The sequence below is a fragment of the Tursiops truncatus genome, chromosome X (assembly GCF_011762595.2).
Source record: "Tursiops truncatus isolate mTurTru1 chromosome X, mTurTru1.mat.Y, whole genome shotgun sequence".
NCBI classification, from domain to species: domain Eukaryota; kingdom Metazoa; phylum Chordata; class Mammalia; order Artiodactyla; family Delphinidae; genus Tursiops; species Tursiops truncatus.
The window spans coordinates 43367524-43389637 of record NC_047055.1 but is presented as its reverse complement, the minus strand read 5'-3'; the positions used below and the strand labels follow the sequence as shown (position 1 = coordinate 43389637).

Genomic DNA, 22114 nt, shown 5'->3' with positions numbered 1-22114 from the left:
TGTGCACTCTCCTCACAGACTTGTCCAGGTGATGGAAGGACTGCACCCAAATAGTGCCAATATCTAGACATAGGAAAGTGAACAACCACTTACTCTGCAAGGCCAGGCCACATGTAGAGTCCTGTGTTCAATTCTGAGTTCCTCATCTTAGGGGAAATCAATAAGCAGGAGCATGTCCAAACCAGAGACCAGGATTGGTGAAGGAATCTAAACCAAAGCCATGCCACATAAAGGTGTGATAGAAAGAACTAAGGTTGATTAGACTAAGAGGGGCCATGTTCACTGTCTTCATATTTCCATGTTACTAACATCAAAAACCTCTAGAAACTCCTCAAAGCCCAGTAAGACGGTGTAACAGCCTGGAGAGAAGAAGGAAATGGTCTGAGCCTACAGCCTGGCTGTTTGGCAAAGAAACTTTTAGGAAATGTAGCAGGCAGTGGTAATGTTTTTATTATCTCATTCCCAGAGACCGTCCAACAAAATAGAGCTGATCAGAGAGTCAGTTCTGAACCTATGGGTGTTTCTGGAGGGTTATGCAAGCAGGAGACCCCAAGTTGTCATGGTTCCTTAGCCCTAATCCACTGACACCTCCTCCTGAGTCCTTGCCCAATTCTGACTCCTTATCATCCTCAACCCTGCAGATGCTCCTGCTTCCCTTGTGTGATTTGTGGCTAAGTGCAAGGCTGTGGTGTTAAACTACCTGGGATCAAATTCCAGCTCCACAAAATAACCACTGGTGTGACTTTGGGTAAGTGAATTTAAGGCCTCTCATGCCTCAGTTTTCTCGCCTGTTAAACACTAATAAATGTACATACCACTTGGGTTGTTAGGATTAAAAGAGGTAGTATGTAAGGTAGTTAGGAAAATACCTGGCATATAATAATTGTTCAATAATTGTTAGCTATTATAATTACCAGGCCACACAATCATGTCATATAATGGTAAAGGAACCCAAGGTCTGGAGTCAGATCACCCGTGTTTGTATCCTGACTCCACTAAATACTAGCAGCATTGGGCAAATCGTTTAACACCCTATGGCCTCAATTTCCTCATCTGTAAAATGGGAATAATAGTATCACCTACCTCTTAGAATTACTGTGAGAATTTTATGGGACAATTCATTTAAAATGCTCAGTACCCTGCAGTCTTTCTCTGCTGGACTCTCTTGAAACCTAGCACATGCCTTCTGCCAGGTATGCAGGGAAGTGAAGAAATGCTGGATACTTCCTATCTTTTGGCCTGGTTATTGCTATTGTTGGAGCTGAACAATTTCATCCTCACTTTTCAGAACCTAGGTCAGCCAACTTGCTCCCTCAACAAAAGGGGGCTGTTTAATGCTGAGCACTGTTCCTTTCTGACAAAGTATTTAGTCTGTAATTATACATTTATGACATTGATTATTTGATTACTGTGTCCCTCCCCTAGAACAGTGGCCAACACAGAATAGGCATTCAATAAACATCTGTGGAATGCAACAACTAGCCATGTGATAGATAAACTAGAGCACTGGCTCCCTCCAAGCCTTCAGTGAACCAGCAGTTCACTATGAAAGATGTTGTTCCCAGTGTCCTTGAAGTAGAACGGGAATGGGATATGGAGGTGGAGGGCTCCTCCACTTGACCGACCCTAGTCCTGGCTTCCCTCGGGAGGCACACGGAGGCCAGATGGTCTGGGAAGAGCACTGCTTCCTTCACTTAACGGTGCTACGCAGCAGTATCCACCAAAAGTGATGAAGTGAGGAAAAGTTGCAAAGCTGGAGGGAGGCGGGTGGAAGTTGAAGAGAGTGGATCAGCCTCAGCCGGAGCCCTTCCTTAAGCCTGCGCCCGCGATCCTGAATCGAGTCCTCTCAGCCGCCAGAGGGCGCGGCGCACAGAGCCTTAAACTCTATGGTCGTTCCCACCGACTCCCATGAGGAAGCGCGACCAGAAACCTCCTATATACTTCCGTTTCCGGCCAGGCCTCTCTCTTTCCGTGCCGATAGCGCGCTCGCAAACATGGTAGGAGCTTGGGGTGGCGGCCAGGCAACATCCAGTTTAATCTTTACTTCCCGGTTGATGGTTCCTTCCCGGGATGCGTCCAGGCTCCTACGTGGACTCGTTGTACCAAAGAAACTCAGTGTTGCCGCGGTCGAGCCCAAAGGGGCCGGGCTTCGGGGCCAGGAACTGAAGTGATGGGGTCAAAGAGGTAGACTTAGCCAGCGGTAAAGTGAATATGTTCTCGTTTTAGTTTGGGCTCGGCGGAGGCCGCTGTATTTGAAGCACATGGGGCCGGACCACCTTCCAGTCAGCGTTGTGTGTTAGCGAGTTTGAGAGTTTAGTCCTCGTGGGATGCCTTAGCTTTAGCTGGGTCGGGTCGGGCGTTTTGTGCGGCTGGTCTGATAACACTGCGCGTTCTGAACGGTTTATTTACTAGGTGAACGTTCCTAAAACCCGCCGGACTTTCTGTAAGAAGTGCGGCAAGCACCAACCCCACAAAGTGACACAGTACAAGAAGGGCAAGGATTCTCTGTATGCCCAGGGTAAGATGGGCATACGTGATTTGGTTTTAATGCGGCATTTGTGTTATATAATACACGAGCCCAGTCCTCCCTCCCTTCCCCACTTGGGCATTGATATTTCTGCTGGAAAGCCCAAGATAAAACCGCTGAGAAGACTTCCACTTGTCGGTTGTGATTTGTTATGTTTGATAAACCCTGACAAATAATTTTCATTCTCCTAGGAAAGCGGCGTTATGACAGGAAGCAGAGTGGCTATGGTGGGCAGACTAAGCCGATTTTCCGGAAAAAGGTTTGTAGTGGTCACTGTTTGATATGCTTCCCACTTACTGTGGCAGAGACTTCCCATTTGTTTTTAGCCCACACATCTCTACAACATAGGTATGTGTTTTCATAGTTTCAGTGAAGTTATCTTAGTTACCTGCAGAGACATACATCTAGTAGGCAGTGGAGCTGGAAGTGCAATCCAGGTCTCACTCCAGTCTACAATACTGCACTGCCTCATTGTTTTATATTTTTTTGTCCTCTTTTTGAAGAGGCAAACATCAAGGAATGTGCCCTGCCTTCCTCAGGACTGAAGTTTGAGGACACCCGTAAATCCTTTTCTTCACCCTCTTCCTTATCCGTTGCCATGTCCTAACGAATCCTTAGCTCATGCTTGCAGTAAGAATTGTTCTCTTATTTTGCTTCTCAGTTCAGAAGTCTACAGTCAGTCTGCTACCTAACTCATGAAGTCTTAAAGCTCTTTAAAATAGCTATTTAGGTCTTCCACTGGCTTCCTGAATTCCCTGTTGGTCTCAGGCTGAATTTCTGAGTTTCTGTTCTACCTCAGGTGATTTGTCTACCCCCTAAAGTATACAGTGCTTGGAGCATAGCCTTCCCACGAACATAGCATTTCTTTTGGCACTTAGGTCCTCATTCAGCCTGGTTACAGAAAGTATTCAGGAGTGATTTTAGTGGTCATTTAGGTGCAATAAATGGTTTGATCACTAGGTGGTGATATGCCTTTTCACATTTGGGTAACTTGTTTAGGAGATAGGGACATTGTACTTAGGTTTCTGCTCTTTTGAGAACTTTAAAGAATAGAATTCTAACTACAGGAGCAGGCTTTAGAAGTTGAGTATTTGTGGGGAGTTAAATAATACAGTTGAATGCACATAAAACCTAGATGTAATTGTGGGTAGTCTCTGGAGAATAGATATTAAGTAGTATTTATTAACTTATTTAAATGGGTTGTGAAAGTTGTGTTTATTTCATAGTTGCATGGACTCAGTTGACCCATTTTTGGGTGTGTGGAATACTTAACTACGTAGAGCTGAAAGGCCAGGGTGGTGTGATGAATGCCTATTTGATAAGAAGCCCTCTAGGATGTTTGATATGAATGGAGAACTTGATTTCAATTAGATAATCTGCCACCATTTTCTCTTAAATACACTGATTTTCACATTTCTGTTTTCTCCCTATAGCTGAAAACAGATTGTCACAACTCTTAAACTTTGCAGAGCTTTGCCTTAAGTAGTACTTGACCCAACAGTCATATTTTTGAAGAAAGATTTTCTGTAGTGATTTATGAAGGCTTTGACTTAATTTTATTTTCCAGGCTAAAACTACAAAGAAGATTGTGCTGAGGCTTGAATGTGTTGAGCCGAACTGCAGATCTAAGAGAATGCTGGCTATTAAGAGATGCAAGCATTTTGAGCTGGGAGGAGATAAGAAGAGAAAGGTAGATAATTATGGGGTGGAAGGTGCAATATTTTCTCTATGGCTTTATTATGTTGAGAGAGGTGAACATTTCTGCCTACGCATTTTTGTGGCGTCAAGATCAGGGGCAATCCTCTGAAAATAACTAAACTAGATCCATAGCTCAAAGTATTTTGGTGTTGGTTTTGACATGAGTAGGAAGGGGAGAATGAGAAGACTGGCCTTAATAAAGGATGGTGATCCCTTTAGGAATAGACGCTGTTCTTGATGGAGTAAAGGTTCTATGCAAAATACAAAAACTCACCATTTTTCTTCCTGTTCTGTTACAGGGCCAAGTGATCCAGTTCTGAGCTTCATATTTTGTTTTGTTATGAAAGCAATAAACATTTGAGATTGTTTACTTCGTTTAGTTTCAATTGCTTATTTTTTTGGAAGGGAAATTAGTGCCATCAATAAAATTCTCCTTGGGAAATTTATGCTTGATGGTTCTAGATACTTATTAAGGGTTGAATCTGACTGGTTGAACTCACATCAGATGCTATGATGGTCTAATTTGCACTTTAATCACTTGGGACTTCATGGGATTCCTTTTGTTAAAAAGCAAAGGCTGTTATTGGTTATCATGGGACATAAGTAGAGACCTGAATTCAGGGCAAATAGAATGAGATCAGTAACAATTACATCCATAGTGAACATGAGGTTCACCAGGAGTGAAATAATTTGTCTCAAATAATGTTTACTACTAAAGTCACTGTATGAGGAATTTCAACCCGGTTCTCTAGGCATAGCATACTATATTATATATGTCATTAGACTTATTTTCATGCCCCCTAAGCATTTTTATATACTTCCTCACATTTTAAAGTAGATATAAATTATTTTCATCATGTTGAAATAATTGCAAAGGATAGAATTTCCAGTGAAATTCCCCAATGGAACCTATGGGGGATAACTGTCCATTTTGTAAAATGCCTAATAGTTGGAATCCTCTTTGTATGCTATTGTATGCTTCATTCTTGTGCTGCAAAACTCTGGATGTGAAGCAAATAAGCTACACATTTTGGTGACTGGAAGCACATCTCAATGAGAGCAGTTTTCTTCCAAGTTTCTGTGGTTGAATTGTCTGGATTTACCAATTCTATTCCAATTTTTATTAACTGACAATGCTTAGCCCTCCAATTTTATTGAAAATAATTGGTAATCACCTGACAGGCAAAGGGATTGTTACAACAACATGCACTTTGTATTTTGAGTGGGCCTTTTGTGCCCTGTTAGCTTTTGTACTGTCCTGCATTCTGGATGGGTGAGATGAATACACCCTTTTTTGCTTATGTGGGAGAAGGGTGATTGATAGTACAAGGGGAGGTGGGGAAGGAGCAGGCCTGAAGCACTGACTGCAGGTTGGTCCTCAGGTAAACCAATTGGAGGAAAAGCAAGGAATTAGAGTATCTGGAAATTGCCTCAGTAACTCATTCCTCCATATGCCAGTTTGAAGTTCATTGCTTCATCATGGAACCTCAAGAGATAAGGCAATTCATCTTAAAAGTGGAGGGGGTCTTCTGGCCAGAGGTTCAGTATTTTAGGTCATAATGTATCAACTATTGTTGGTGAAAGTAAGCCAATTGCATTTGTTGGATCTAGACTGCAAACAACTTGGATTTGGAAACCTAGGTGGTATGTTTCTTGGCAAGATTCTTCCATAAAAATTCAGTAATGTCTGTTGGGTTGCCTCTAAATTGTCCATTTATGAAGGTTATTCCTGTTGGGGTATTCTTTTGCCCTTCAACTGAGGAAGTAGTTTTTATCTTTAGGCCAAGATAATTAGTGCCATCCAATTATTAATACCTCAGTAGGTGGCAGTGTAAGGGTTAAAAGCCTGGGTTTAAATCCTGGCTGTAATTGACAGTGAATAAATACCTACATCAGGGTTGTTGGGAGGATAAAAATGAGTCACTACACCATATGCGTCTAGAATAGTGCCTGTCACATAGTTCCAATACAGGCAACAGATATTGCGGGTTTGGTTCCAATAAAGGTAGTCACCAAATTTTTGGTTTTTGCATATAAAACTTATGTTCAAACTATACTGTAATCTATTAAAGTTTGCGATAGCATTATGTCTAAAAAAAACAATGTATACACATTAATTTAAAAATACTTTATTGCTAGCCATCATCTAAGCCTTCAGAGAAACAATTTTTTTTCGCAGTAGTAACATTGCAATCACCATGATAAATATAATAATAATGAAAAAGTTTGAAATATTGCAGGAATTACCAAAATGTGACACAGAGACAAAATGAACAAATGCTGTTGGAAAAATAGGGCCAAACAGACTTGTGATACACGCAGGGTTGCCACAAACCTTCAATTTGTAAAAAAAACCCCAAAACCAAAAAAACCCCACAGTATTTGTGAAGTGCAATGACATGAGGTATGTCTGTAAATTATTATTTTACTTATTATATTATTAAGCTATTATTTTCTCAGCAGTTTACATTAGGTTCAAAGGCTTTTCCCCAAAAATGTTCTCCAGATAGCTTTAGAAGTGGTAATCATCACAAAGCTCAAGTGTAGCCTGTGCTCGGCAACGGGAGAGGCCACAGCAGTGAGAGGCCCGCGTACAGCAACAACAACAAAAAAGCTCAAGTGTAGAAACTTTTACTCAAAGAAATAAGAACAGCTGAAGGTGGACAAAAGTGGGGTAGTCACTTTGGCAACAAAATAATACATTTTAAAGGAAGCATTTTAATGCAGTCTAGCTTGCTCTTTCTAGCCTAAGCAAAACAGTACCTGTGGGATTTACTTGAGTTTTTAAACTTGAAGTCCATTCATAAAACCCAAGCTTCCTCTTCACAGGGAGGAGCTGCGTGATCAGACAGTCAGGATTACAGGCCAGTCCTTGACCCAGGGAAGTAACAGAGATGGTGTAAGAACGAGGTCCACCAATCTCCTGCAGGTTTACCATAGCCACAGCCCAGGCTAAGTTAGAGAGAGGGCGTTCCCACACCTCAAAGTTGTCCTCCTGAAAAGTAAGCCAAGAAAATAGGTGTGATAGCTTGGTAACTAGCAATAAGCTGCCTTGTTAGTTGTGGCATTAAGTCTTATAATCAGAACTATCGAGCACTTCTAGGAAAAATTAGCACAAGGGAGCCTCATTACTGATTATGATATCAAGATTAAAAAAAAATTCTCAAAAGATCAGTGCAGATCCTCCAATGTAACAGACTTAGGTGCAAGACAGACTTGGTACTTGGATATTAAACCATCTTAAAATACACACCCCAGGCTTCCCTGGTAGCGTAGTGGTTAAGAATCCGCCTGCCAATGCAGGGGACACGGGTTCGAGCCCTGGCCCGGGAAGATCCTACATGCCATGGAGCAACTAAGCCCATGTGCCACAACTACTGAGCCTGAGCTCTAGAGCCCGTGAGCCACAACTACTGAGCCCGCGTGCCACAACTACTGAAGCCCACGTGCCTAGAGCTCGTGTTCCACAACAAGAGAAGCCACTAAAATGAGAAGCCCACACACTGCACCGAAGAGTAACCCCCGCTCGCCGCAAATAGAGAAAGCCACGCACAGCAACAAAGAACCAAAGCAGCCAAAAATAAATTAATTAATTAAATAACTTTATAAAAAAATACACACCCCAAATAAACATTTGGATAAATTGTAAACTAAAAGGCAGGAGAAGATGTTCCTGGCCAATTCCTAGTTTGTCCCATAGAACATTATTTACTGTACCTTTCTAAGCCGGTACCCCTGCTTGCCCAAGGGGTCCTGGTTGATGGCAATTACATCCTTATCCTGAAGAAGGGCTTTGGCTTCAAGGCAGATGTGTCGGAGGTCATTGGACATGAGTAATGGAGCTGCCATGATAGCCCAGAGGGCCATCTGAGTTATTTGCTGATCCCGGCTGAGGCCAAAGTTGCCAATCACCAACTGGGACAAAGAATGAAGAATTCAAGTGAGGGACTTCCCTGGTGGTACAGTGGTTAAGACTCCACACTCCCAACGCCGGGGGCCTGGGTTCGATCCCTTGTCAGGGAACTAGATCCCATATGCATGTCACAACTAAGGAGCCAGCCTGCCACAACTAAGGAGCCAGCCTGCCACAACTAAGGAGCCTGCAAGCCACAACTAAGGAGCCCACCTGCTGCAACTAAGACCTGGCTCAACCAAATAAATAATAAATAGATTTTTAAAAAAAGAATTCAAGTGAGATAAGACAAAACATTCTTAAAGTTGCCTAGACATACAGACAAGTCACCTTCCAGGGCACCCTGCTCTGAGTACTCTCACATAAAGCCTGCTCCCAGGAACTTCTCCCTTCTGATTTATCTTGAGTGTCAAGTAGGAAACAGGTCCACTGCAGGAGCTTGAACAGGAGGGCTCAGTTTCTTACCATATCTGGATCATTCCAACCTCCTGGTCCTGCGACAGGAACAATGCTCTCCTGGTTAGAAGTTGTCCAGTCCAAGATACTCCTTATACTTTGCCAAGAATCATAAACATCAGCAAAATTTCTCCAGTGATTGCAGTACTCTCGGATTTCTGTGTAATTGGGCTGTGAAAACAGAGATAACTCCTCTGTTTACTTTCTACTAATATTCTTGTGATAGGAAAACAATCATGTTTAAAAAAGGCTCTCGTAGCCTCTTTAGTTTACAGATTAAAGGTCTCCATGAGGAGAGCTAAATCCTTATTATAATGGAATTTCGTTGTAAGAAGTTTGCTTCAGAAGTAGGCTATATAACTTAAAATCTTACTTAAAATGGCTTTAACACTGTTCTTGCTGGAAATTTACCAAACGGTAACTAGGTATAGTAGTCCCCCCTTATCTGCGGGAGATACATTCCAAGACTCCCAGTGGTTGCCTGAAACCGCGGATAGTACCAAACTGTATATATACTACATTTTTTCCTATACAGGTATTAACCAGTGGGTAGCGTACACAGCATGCATACGCTGGACAAAAGGATGATTCACGTCCCAGGCGGGATGGAGTGGGATGGTGCGAGATTTTATCATGCTACTCAGAATGGTGTGCAATTTAAAACTTATGAATTGTTTATTTGTGGAATTTTCCATTTAATATTTTCAGATTGCAGTTGACTGTGGGTAACTGAAACTGCAGAAAGCAAAACCATGGATGGGGGGACTACTGTACTGGGATTATGGAAGATTTTAATTTTTGTCACACTTCACTGTATTTTCAAACTTTTCCAAAATGAACATGTATTTCCTTTTATAATCAGAAATAAATACAACGATCTCCTAATATAATATTGTAAATCAACTATACTTCAATAAAAAAAAACTAAAATGATTTTAATAAGTAAAACCTGCAAATTACACAGGACTTAGCAAGCATATGATAAGGCAATTTGAATCCTAGGCATATAATTTGTTGAAGGAATGAATAAAAGTTTGTAGATAGGCAGGTGGGATATCTGAGGTTTAAGATGTTGAGAAAGAGGTGAGAGAATTTTGCAGAGATTAGAAGGAGACAACAGGGATTCATTCCATAAATAATTATTCAACACTTACCATATGGTAGGGATACAGTGATAAAGTCAGACAAGGTCCCTGCCCTCCTGGAGCTTACATTCTAATGGAGGAGACAGACAATAGGCAAATCAACAAATAATTCCATATAGTGCTAAGCCCTTAGAAGGAAACTGAATAGGTTAACATGATAATGAAGTGGGCTGATTCAGGATATAGTTTGTAGATAGTACTAAGAGGATTGCTGGTGGATAGGTTGGGAACCGAGAGACAAAAGGAAGAATCAAAGATGACTGGCTTCCCAATTGATGGTAGCTTAGTCTCCAATTATAGCAGTGGGGATGGTGAGAAGTGGGTGGATCCTGGGAGAGATGGTAGGATGAGAGTGTTAAGTAAGGTTGGGCTTTGACAGGGACCTTCGTCTCCTTTGTTCTTGAGTTCTGAAAATCAGCAAGGCTCTATTGGATTCTGTGCTCACTAGCTCACCTTAAAAATGGGCCACATATAAAGGGGCCACTCACAGGAGTACACAATGCTTCTGCCAGTCCTGTTCAGGGCCAAGGACATGTGCTTATAACCTGTATGAGAAAACAATGTGTAAAATAAGGGAAAGAAGGGAATTTCCAGCTGGGGCTGTATATTTTTAAAAGAGGCTGCCTGGAAGGGCCATGTTTATATTTTAAACCAGCAGCAGAGACAGGTGACTGCTCTGTGCTTACACTGTGCGTAGTACTGCACAGACTGCTGGGATTGTTCCAAGGAGACAGTGTGGGATGGTGCATATATTGAGGAGAGGCAGGAATGAAGATGCTCCTCTCTCTGTGACTGTTTGACATTCTGGATGCTTTTCCAAGTGATGGATGGAGAGTTACAATTACTATTTGTAATTAACTCAGAGCCCTCTTGAATTAAAAGTGCATGGTATTAGCTGTGGTTAGGCACATGTGGATTTTACATGCGTGAATGAACAAATGCATGGACAAACTGCAAGAAGAGAAGAGGCAGGAGCTCTGGCACATTGAGAATAATTATTTCCAGTATTGTGACTGGGTATTTCCAACGTGAGGATTAGTACTTTGGATGCTCAGCTACCTTGGCCTCAAAGTTCTGCCCTTTGCTCATGGCTAACTAATAAATCTTTTGAATGAAACATACCATCTGCCAAATGTTTTATACTGTCACAGTAACAACCGTCAAATTTTAGCAGATCTACTCCCCAGTCAGCAAAGGTCTTGGCATCAATGTCATAGTATCCAAAACTCCCAGGGAAGCCTGCACAGGTTTTATTTCCAACATCTGCATAAATCCCTAGCTTCAGTCCTTTGCTATGGACCTGAAATGAGAGAAAAGAGTCACCTCAGTAGAAGGGCAATCATGAAGTAGAGAGAACCACTCCAGGCTGGAGGCAGAGACCAGTACACTTCACCAGGTACTGGGGGGCTTTGCCCCCATCCCAAAACCCCCAAAATTATCCAGATGAGTTTGTTGGAAGATAAAGAGCAAAGTCTCCAATTCTGCTGAGTTCAAACTATACATGTAACTATAGCATAGAACTGAAGGGAAAGTTTTCAGTTGCTCTAATCTTCCTCTGATGGGATCTTTTTTTGTTATAAATTTATTTATTTTTGGCTGTGTTGGGTCTTTGTTGCTGTGCGTGGGCTTTCTCTAGTTGTGGCGAGCAGGGGCTACTCTTTGTTGTGGTGTGCGGGCTCTGATGGGATCTTAAAAGTTACCTTTTCAGGTCAATGATAGATTTATCTGGACAAAGACTCTCCTTAACCAAACCTTAGGCCCCTCTGAAACCTCTTCTCACGTAGGCCTCTACCTTGGTCTTCCGTGTCCAGTTTTAGCAAGAATCCTGTGAAGTCATCTCCCCACCTTTTGATATCTGATCAAATTCCTTATGCCCCACCCTTGATGTCCAAGTCCTCAGCCTGCCTTTAGCAAGAATTCCCCTCCTCCTGATGTCTCATCTTAGTAATTTTCCATCCACTGACCCCCACAATCTGCTCGTTGGCTATAAAACCCCACTCCTCTTTGGTGTATTTGGGACTGAGCTTGGCTCTTCCCCCCATTGCAGTAGTACTGAATTGTACTCAGTATCACTCTTCACTACCTTTAACTAGTGTCCAGCTCTATTACTCTTTAACAATCTCCAGAATATATCCCTTCTATCTTCTAAAACTCTAGTTTATAGTACCACTGTGATAGCTGCTCAAAGCTTATATGGAAATACATGCACACATGTCAAGAACCAAGTTCCTTTTTCCTCCTAGAGAATTCACCTGTTTCCACAAAAGGAGAACTCCTTCAAGATGGGCCTCAAGAACTATTGCAAAACATAGATCTGCTGATGGGATGAAAATTCCACCTGATTAGCCTTAGAATCCATTGTTTGGATAACAGCAGCTATTTTACTTTCTAAGTGTTTCTGAGCAAGCTTAGGTACAGAAGTGCTTATAGTCTCCTGAATGAAAAAGAATTATCTATAAACTCACATAATTAGCGAGGCGGCGGATCCCACCAGGAAAGCGTTTAGGGTCTGCCTGAAGTCTGCCTTCTGAATCTCTTTCGGGAGCCATCCAACAGTCATCAATGCAGAGGTACTCATAGCCTACATCCTTCCAGCCATCTGAGGCCATGATCTCAGCTATCTGCAGAAAGAGCTTCTCACTGAAAGAGAAATTCCAAGAATCATTACAATTCATTAAACAAATGCTTGGGTACTCCTATTTGTTAAGCATCTTGGGGTTTTGCAATTTATTTTTCAACCCAGTAATAATTTGGCAGTAATCACAACCAATGCAAGGTAAACTGGACTAGGCCCTTTTTCTTCTCACTCCTTTCCCCTCTACCCTAAGAACGCCAAACAATTAAAAGAGGAATGAGAAATACATGAAATTGAAAAGGCTATTAGAATTAAGAAGACAGTTTACTAAAGTAAAACTACAAAGTTAACATAATCAACAGCTTCTTTAGATATCAGCAATGACCTATTCGGAGAAAAAGACACCATTCACAAGAGAAACCAAAAAAGCAACAGATAAAACCTAAAATACCTAGAGGTAATTTTAAAATTATGTGCAGGGCTCATCTGAATAAAACTATGATGTTCCCAAATTATTTGGATAAATGGAGAGACATTCTTTTACTCTTGAATAGGAAAACTCAATACTAAAAAAAAGGTAATTCTCCCTATACACTTCTAGACATTTAATAAAACCCTGGACAAATCCCCAAAGGACTTTTTAAGGAACTTCGCAACATGACTCAAAAAGTTCACCTCAAAGATTAAACAGGTGAACAGTCTACAAAATGTAAATGAAGCTAGTGTAGTACCATTAGCATTAGAATACACAGATCAATGGAATCAAAGAGAAAGTTCAGAAAGAGATCCTTCCAGCCATTTGATACCATGAAATTTAGTATATATTAAATGTAGTACTGCTTACAGGAGAATAAAGTCCAGATGGATTAAAGATTTAAATACTTTAAAAACACATAAAAATACTAGTACAAAATATACATGACTATGTTATCTTCAGGTAGGAAAGAACCTTCTCTGCATGATGCCGGAGCCAGAAATAATAAAGGAAAAACCTGATGTTTGACACATAAATATCAAAACCAAAATACAGCAAGAACCACTGTATTGGGAATTCCCTGGTGGTCCAGTGGTTAGGACTCCACACTTTCACTGCTGAGGGCCCAGGTTCAATCCCTGGTCAGGGAACTAAGATCCCACAAGCCGTGCAGCGTGGCTTAAAAAAAAAAAGAAGAACCACTGTATTCACAACATATGATAGACCAAAAACAAAGAAAAACCAAAACGTAAACAAACAAAAAGAACCCCAAACATACCAGATGGAAAATAGGGAACTAACAAATTGCAGAAAAGAAACCATGCAAAGAGTCAATTTAACTTTTAAAGCTCTTATTCTGTGCCAGGCACTCACTCTTTAATTTAGAAAGGGTACTTAGTTTGCCCAAGATCACCTGGCTAAGTAATAATAAGCTAGAATTTGAACCCAGGCAGGTAGACTTCAGTCTTGTGGTTAACTGCTCACAACATAAACGTGATCTCATTTTTATTGAAAATCACTTTAAAAGAAATCTGTTTTTATTTACATAGAAAAAAATTGAAAGGTCATATATTAACATTTTAACCATGATTATTTCTGGGTGGTGGAATGAGGGGAATCTTTATTTTTATTATACTCTTCTTTACCATCTACAATTTTTGCCATGATCATGCATTAATTATACAATCAGATACAAAAATAAGACAACCACCACTTAGGAAAAAAGGAAGAGACAAAAAAAGAAATATGTGATGGCCATAATTTACCCCAGGGTCACGATGGATGGATTTAGTCTGAAACTTAGCAAGCCAATTAATTGTCATGTTTGACCAACATCCTGATTTCATCTGTAAAGACATTCATAGGAATAACTTATGGCCACTGGGATGTTACCATGACCGCTGCTTACAGAGGGGCCTTTGCAACAAGGGTGTCTTTATTATGTTTTAAACAATATCTATCAGTGATTCTTAACTGTTTCTAGGTCACGGATCCCTTTGAGAATGTGAACAAAGCTCAAGATCCTCTCTTCAGAAAAACATACATACTCATATTTGCAGATTTGCATTAATTTTCCCATGGATTCCAGGTTAAGAACATTTCTTCTATATGCCTAATTGAGGAGTCTGGTACTGCATTGTACTTTGTCCTTTAAATGGGTTATCTAATTGAAAGCCAACCTGTGTGAGATAAGAACTATTTTACCTAACCTCAGAGTCGTTCCCTGAGATGAGTTGTTTTCCCAATTTACAGACGAGGGATGTGTGGGTCAGAAAGGATCAATACCTGTCTTATCCACCTTCCACTGATAAAGATCCTCCACTTCAACCTTCCAAGCACATGCCATACCCAAGGGCTACGGGGTGGGGAGATCTCAGAGACTCCGTGGTCACTCTAAATTCCCTCCAGTTACAGCCAAGGAACCCGTGACCCCAAAAGGGGAAGAAACGGCACTCGTCTTAGTCCTCTGTCTCTCCTACTCACCACAGCTGTCCTCACTGCTAGTACCCGGCAGAGACAGAGCAGCAGCTCTCAATAAGGGTCTGAACGGAACTGGATGGTAAATGGAGAAAGTCCTTAGTTGGATGATCAAGCAGAGAGAGGTGGAGAAGCAGAGGTCGCTGGCCGGACTCCCACGCCAAGAGGGGTCACATGGAGAGAATTTAGGACTAGTCCCCATCCAGGGCAGTCTGCTGGGGATAAAAAAGCAGCAGCAACAGGGGAGCTCTCCCTCGGGCTCAAATTTTTTCGCTGAGACCCTCCACCCCTCCAAACACAGCCAGACAAATACACGGAAAGACGAAGGGAAGCGGGTACCCAATATCGCTGATACCTGACACAGGAATCCGGCTCTTCTTGGCAGTTCACGTTGCACATGAAGCGCTCCCAGTGCAGCCAGCCCATGGTAGGGGTCATCGCCAAGCCGTTGTCGAGGGCCCGGGCCCCAGGGAGCCCCCAGAGAAACAGGGCCAGGAAGCAAAAGGCCAGCACGCAGCCCAGCCGCCGGACTCTGCTCACCAGCTTCACCGTCGCTGTCATCATGCAGCACAGATTTCCACGAGTCACCTGGGCTTTTAAATTTAACCTTAAGAGCTAAAAAGGCAGAGGCGGCCCGGGGAACCCGCTTTCGTCCTCATCACCAATCACCGGTGAGTTATTAAGCCCTGACCCGATTGTTTCTCCGGCAACTGGGACGGTTATCACCAGAGGCGGACCAATGACCAGTCATAGAAGACGCGACGCCACCAACCACTCTCTCTCTTTCTGGATATCGACCCGCCCTATTTTCGTACCAGAAGGAAGTGCGGCACTTTAATAATCCCGAGTTAGAGCCGAGCGGTGCTCACGTGACCCAGATCTCACATGACGTAGATCCTCACGTGACCAAACGCTTACGTGAGCAGAAGTAGTTCTGGTCGTCGTCTACCGTCTCGCTATAAGCCGTTTGAGGGAAGAAAGAGGAAAATTATCCGGTATCGTTAGAGGTTGGTGTGTGGGTGGGAAACGGGGACCCGGGGGTGGTGATGATGCAGACCAAAGCGGGGTCCGCGGGCCGCCTCCGCCTTTTTCGTTCCCTGCTTTCCCCTCCCCCGCACCCCCCTCCCCCCATCTCAGTGCCGGGAAGCCGCCTTTGCTGCGCCTGGTGGGGAAATGGTGGACGCTCGTGACTGTGTCTGTGTTTTTTGTATATCTATCTGTCTGGGCGGGTCTCAAAGGACCCTTAAGAGAAACCGTAAGCTGGAAAGCATTTGAAAACCACGTCCCTGGATTAGGAAAAACAGATCTTGAGTCCAGTGGCCTGAATGCTGGTCCGTCCATTCAGGCACCCAGTCTCCAGTGCCTGATTGTCTGTCTGTCTGTCTGTCTGTAGGGGGAGGCACATCTAGGCAAATGCTGCGTGCCTGACCGAGGCGCCCAATGAATTTTTTTTACTGAATTAAATATTTAAATAACGTTTATTTTTCGGCTTATAACAATCTACGTGTTCAATTTTGGACTTTGGAAAAATAATAGTATGCTATAAATTTTAAAAAATACACGTAATTCATCACTCGGAGATAACTACTCAGCATTTTGGTCTGTAAAACATCTGTATATAACACACACATAAATGCACAAATTCTTAACTCACAAATGGAATCCTGGTTCCTACTTCAGGCAACAGAGTCCTCGTGGCCTTCCCAGGAGACACAGTGATGAAGCAGAACCTCCCTGCCACCACAGAGGGGATGTTAAGGCCTAGAGGGCTGCAGGGACATTAAATGGGATGGGTCGTCCAAGAGATAAGGCAAGCAAAAACCAGGGCGTTAATCTGTCACTCAGACCTAAAAAGGTCTATAGGAAGACTGTTATCACTGCACGTGCAGTGTTCTAGGTACATAATAGGCAATTAGTGAATGTTGACTTGAATCCTCAGTGTAGTTTTAGGGCAGTTAGTACACTTTGTACTTTCTTTCCAAGAGGCCCAGTGTTCCCAGACCATGTCAGATAAGCCATGCACATACAAAATTTGAAAATTTTATCAAATTTGCTATACTAAATCCCAGAAAAGTAAACATTTAAATTTGTTTTCTGTTATTTTTTTGCTGAAATAAAAGTGATTACTCTGTAGAAAATTAAGAATGCACAAAAAATTGAAAAAGAAAGTTGAGAAAGCTATAAACCTACCACCTAGAGTAGCCACTATTAACATGTGACATATTCCCCATGCATGTACTTTTGTAACATTGTCTTTTTAATTCCAATTACAGTGACTTTTAAAAATTAAACTATTTAGAAGTATATAGGATAAACAGTGAAATTCCACTACACTCTTCCTACCTGCCAGTGTTCATTTTCTCAGAAAACAACTTAAATGCTTCCAGAACTTCTGTGAATTTGCATACATATATATGTGCCTGCTTATATTTTAAAATAAGCAGGATCATACTCTACATGTTCCTTCATTTAATATATTTTGGAAATCTTCCTAGGTCAGGGCAGATTTTTTTTTTAAACAGCTGCACAGCATTCTGTTTTAAGGATAAAATATAATTCACTCAGCCATCCCCCTATTGATGGATAATTAGGTTTCTAATTTTCTGCCATTGCTAACAGTGTGGCAGTGAACATTTGTGAGTATTTCTGTTGACCAGGTTCATGGAAGGAATTCTAGCATGATCAAAGGATATGTGAACATATATCTTTTTCATAGTTGAGATTATAAAACAGTTATGATCTTGGGTCACTTAAGATTATAGCATAAGTAATTTCTCATGTTATTAGTTTTATAATTTTTAAAGTGTGTAATATTTTATGTTTCTTAGTAAAATACCTTTCAAAGAATATATAGCTCCATAAATCTTTGTCTGAATTTCAGATCCTCTCCTTAGGGCACATAACCGGAAGTGGGTTTACTGTATCAAAAGGTGTGATACATATTTCCAAATTGCTTTCCAGAGATACTGTATGAACTTTCACTCCTCTGGGAGTATATTAGTTTGTGAACCCTGAATATCAGTATTGACTTATCCTCCCTGCTTAACTTCACTATGTTGATGGGTGAAAAATGGCAGTTAATTCTGGTTTTAACTTGTATTTCTGATGACTGATGAGGTTTGAACATTTCCCAGACTCTTCTCCTGTATCTTCACATCTGTATTGCTGGTATATTTAATCTGTTAACCAAGTCCCACAGAGTCCACTGCTTTGAATGTGTAGATCATATCTTTCCTCCCCCCTTTTTTTAAACTGCTGTTGCCTTAGGTGAATCCCTTAACATATCTCTAAGAGACAGAGTTCTAACTGCTCTTGCTAGTGTCACCCCAATCCCCTCTGTGACTGCCACACTGTTGCCATGGTGATCTTTCTGAAAGGTTCTGATTACTTCACTCTCCTCCCCTCACTTTCCTTCTTTTTCCTCCCTTCACTTCCCTCTCCTCACTTTTCTCCCCTCAGTCCCCTGTTTAAAACCCTTAAAATGTCCTTAGCCTTTGTCTGTCTCAAAAGAACTCCTGGATCGATCTCTACCTAGTCAGCCTTATCTCTTGCCTTGCCTCCTTCTATTTTATGCTCCATCATAATTTTAAGAATTTGGAGATCCCTGAACCAGGTAGTCCTTTCATTTAACCATTCTATACTGATAGAATTGACCAACCAGTCCCTGCTTTATAACACCCTTTCACCCTGCACAGAATTATGTCATAGCAGGGATAATGTTTATTTGCCCTTTTTGTCTTTAGTAAAGATGTACAGTGCCTCTGTAGAACCATAAGCCCTTTCTGGGCTTATTGAACCTTGTATGCCAGAGCCAAGTACTGGACCTGGCAACTGAAAAATGTAAAATGAAGGTGTGAATGCTCTATAATGTCTTTTTTCCACTTACCTCTTTGGCCTTAATATTTCCGTGATTTTATTAATTTGTATGAGTTTTTTAATATAATGAGGATAGTATTTGTTGTAGGTATCTTCTGAAGTGTATTGTTTGTCTTTTATGTTTAATCTTTTGATGTAACGAAGTTTTTCATTTTTATGTAATCAGGTATAACCATCTTTCTTGACGTCTTCCACTTGCCATTCACTTTGTATATCTTTTCATCTTTTGTATATCTTTTCTGACTATGTGTTTATATATGATCAATGTGGAAAACTTAGAACATACAGAAATGGCCAAAGAAAACATTCTCTGAAACAGAAAGCTCCCATAATCTCACCGTCCAGAAATAGCCACCATTAATGGTATCCAGCACATAATAAGTATCAAATAAATAGTTGTTGAATGAATGACTTAGAAATTTGGTGAAGTCTTTTTGTTTATACAGATGCCTTACAAAAAAGCTATCAGCGTAATTGAGCTTTCTGTTAATAGTTTGGTTTTTTCTCTTACTGTATTGTGAACATTTTTCCATGACAATTAGTCTTAATTTTTTTTCAGCTACACCGAAATTACACTGAACCGAGCCTGCCAGCAAGAGCCCAACAGTCACCATGATGCTGAGCACAGAAGGCAGGGAGGGGTTCGTGGTGAAGGTCAGGGGCCTGCCCTGGTCCTGCTCAGCTGATGAAGTGATGCGCTTCTTCTCCGATTGCAAAATCCAAAATGGCACATCAGGTATTCGTTTCATCTACACCAGAGAAGGCAGACCAAGTGGTGAAGCGTTTGTCGAACTTGAGTCCGAAGATGAAGTGAAATTGGCTCTGAAGAAGGACAGAGAAACCATGGGACACAGATACGTTGAAGTGTTCAAGTCCAACAGTGTTGAAATGGATTGGGTGTTGAAGCATACAGGTCCAAATAGTCCTGATACTGCCAATGATGGCTTCGTCCGGCTTAGAGGACTCCCATTTGGCTGTAGCAAGGAAGAGATTGTTCAGTTCTTTTCTGGGTTGGAAATTGTGCCAAATGGGATGACACTGCCGGTGGACTTTCAGGGGCGGAGCACAGGGGAGGCCTTTGTGCAGTTTGCTTCACAGGAGATAGCTGAAAAGGCCTTAAAGAAACACAAGGAAAGAATAGGGCACAGGTACATTGAAATCTTCAAGAGTAGCCGAGCTGAAGTGCGAACCCACTACGATCCCCCTCGAAAGCTCATGGCTATGCAGCGGCCGGGTCCCTATGATAGGCCAGGGGCTGGCAGGGGGTATAATAGCATTGGCAGAGGGGCTGGGTTTGAAAGGATGAGGCGGGGTGCCTATGGTGGAGGGTATGGAGGCTATGATGACTATGGTGGCTATAATGATGGGTATGGCTTTGGGTCTGATAGATTTGGAAGAGACCTCAATTACTGTTTTTCAGGAATGTCTGATCATAGATATGGAGATGGTGGGTCCAGTTTTCAGAGCACCACAGGGCACTGTGTACACATGAGGGGATTACCTTACAGAGCCACTGAGAATGATATTTACAATTTTTTCTCACCTCTTAACCCCATGAGAGTACACATTGAAATTGGACCCGATGGCAGAGTTACTGGTGAGGCAGATGTTGAATTTGCTACTCATGAAGATGCTGTGGCAGCTATGGCAAAAGACAAAGCTAACATGCAACACAGATACGTGGAGCTCTTCTTGAATTCTACCGCAGGCACAAGTGGGGGTGCTTATGATCACAGCTACGTAGAGCTCTTTTTGAATTCTACAGCAGGGGCAAGTGGTGGTGCTTATGGTAGCCAAATGATGGGAGGGATGGGCATATCCAACCAGTCTAGTTACGGAGGTCCTGCTAGCCAGCAGCTGAGTGGTGGTTACGGAGGTGGTTATGGTGGTCAGAGCAGTATGAGTGGATATGACCAAGTTCTGCAGGAAAACTCCAGTGACTATCAATCAAACCTCGCTTAGAGAAGGAGTACTAAACAGCAACAAATAACAGCCGTGCATTTATGGGAGTTGACTAGAATAGGAATGATGCCAGGCATATCCAGTATGATTGGTAGATGGGAAATATCGTTGATTCTGATCACTCTTGGTCAGCTAGCTTCCTTTTCTTTTTCCTCCCTCCCTCCCTCCCTCCCTCCCTCTTTCTTTCTTTCTTTCTTTCTACCTTTCTTTCTTTCTTCCTTCCTTCCTTCCTTCCTTTCTTCCTTTTGCTTTCTCCTTTTTTTTTAAGAAAACAAACAAAAATTAAGTTTAACGGTTTTGCATTACAGGCTTGTGATTCATGCTTACTGTAAAGTGGAAGTCAAGATTGTTTTAAAACTTCAAGCTCAGTAATTTTGAACACTGAAACATTCACCTAGGATGTAATAACAAAGTTCAGTATTGACCATAACTGTTAAAACAACTTTCAGCTTTCCTCAAGTTAGTTATGTTGTAGGAGTGTACCTAAGCAGTAAGCGTATTTAGGTTAAAGCAATTTCACTTATGTTAAATGTTGCTCTTATACCACAATACACTGAAAACTTTGGATGCATGTTGAGAAACATGCTTTTCTGTAAAACTCAAATATAGGAGCTGTGTCTACGATTTAAAGTGAAAACATTTGGCATGTTTGTTAATTCTAGCTTTTCGGTTTAATATCCTATAAGGCACGTGAGTGTACACTTTTACTTTTTTTAAAAAAAACGCTCTGGGACAATTTTGAGATGTAATACCAATACTTAGGAGTTTGGTCATGTCGTTTGTATGAAATTCTGAGGCTTTGGTTTAAATCTTTCCTTGTATTGTGATTTCCATTAGATGTATTGTACTAAGTGAAACTTGTTAAATAAACCTTCCTTTTGAAAACTGGAAAAATCTTGTATAGCTTGATTTTTATTATGTTCTATCATATGAGCCATTTCTTTTATACAGTCCTGTGCTGATGAAATTTAAATTGTTTTTAATTATTATAAATATACCTTAGCATCTTTATAATACATTATTGCACATATCATTAATTATTTCTAAGATATATTCCTAGAAGTGGAATTGCTTAGTCAAAGGTCCACACATTTTTAAGTCTTCTGATTTGTATTGCCAGAAAGATTATGGTACTTTGTGTTTCCACTAGGAGTGTATTTTTTAAAAAAAATTTCCCCCATAGCCTGCTCAATGAAACACATTATTCTGCTTGATCTTGGCCTGTTTGTTAGTTGACAAGTGGCATCCCGTTATTATTTTAATTTGTGTTCCTTAGATTAATATTAAGATGGAGCATTTTTCTGTTTTTTTTCTACGTTTATCCTCACCACATCCACAGGACTATTGAGCTACTCTGGAGACATTGTACTTTATCAAGACAGCACGCTCCAAAATCCAAAGAAGTAAAGGCAAATAAATAATCCTCTTCCTTTCATTTAACCATAAGTTAGAAGATCTAAGACAGCTTTATATGTTTAAAAGAAGTAGGCCTATGTTATAGAAATAATTC

At 41.3% G+C, this 22114-nt stretch overlaps 3 protein-coding genes and 1 non-coding gene across 5 annotated transcripts; 3 read left to right on the top strand and 1 right to left on the bottom strand.

The window, feature by feature from the left end:
- Nucleotides 1–1899: 1899 nt before the first annotated feature.
- RPL36A (ribosomal protein L36a) lies at nt 1900–4598 on the top strand. Its single transcript, XM_004319555.2, has 5 exons — nt 1900–1997; nt 2413–2518; nt 2719–2786; nt 4095–4217; nt 4525–4598. The coding sequence occupies exons 1-5, from the start codon at nt 1995–1997 to the stop codon at nt 4543–4545; spliced, it is 321 nt and encodes a 106-aa protein (XP_004319603.2). The 5' UTR covers nt 1900–1994; the 3' UTR covers nt 4546–4598.
- A 1740-nt stretch (nt 4599–6338) lies between these two features.
- On the bottom strand, nt 6339–15529 carry GLA (galactosidase alpha). The gene is made up of 7 exons (XM_004319553.4): nt 15122–15529; nt 12205–12379; nt 10862–11039; nt 10193–10284; nt 8604–8765; nt 7943–8140; nt 6339–7220 (listed from the first exon to the last, which is right to left on the bottom strand). The coding sequence occupies exons 1-7, from the start codon at nt 15328–15330 to the stop codon at nt 6954–6956; spliced, it is 1281 nt and encodes a 426-aa protein (XP_004319601.2). The 5' UTR covers nt 15331–15529; the 3' UTR covers nt 6339–6953.
- TRNAE-UUC (transfer RNA glutamic acid (anticodon UUC)) lies at nt 13367–13439 on the top strand. The gene has a single exon. It is a non-coding gene; the product is annotated as a tRNA-Glu (tRNA).
- Nucleotides 15530–15625: 96 nt separating the features above from the next.
- On the top strand, nt 15626–21498 carry HNRNPH2 (heterogeneous nuclear ribonucleoprotein H2). Of its 2 annotated transcripts, none has more exons than XM_004319551.4 (2): nt 15626–15773; nt 19202–21498. In XM_004319551.4, exon 2 carries the CDS (start codon nt 19255–19257, stop codon nt 20602–20604), a length of 1350 nt encoding a protein of 449 aa, XP_004319599.1. In that variant the 5' UTR covers nt 15626–15773; nt 19202–19254; the 3' UTR covers nt 20605–21498. The 2 variants fall into 2 exon arrangements, with proteins under 2 accessions (XP_004319599.1, XP_019787815.1); XM_019932256.3 differs by having other exon boundaries at nt 15642–15761.
- Nucleotides 21499–22114: the final 616 nt, after the last annotated feature.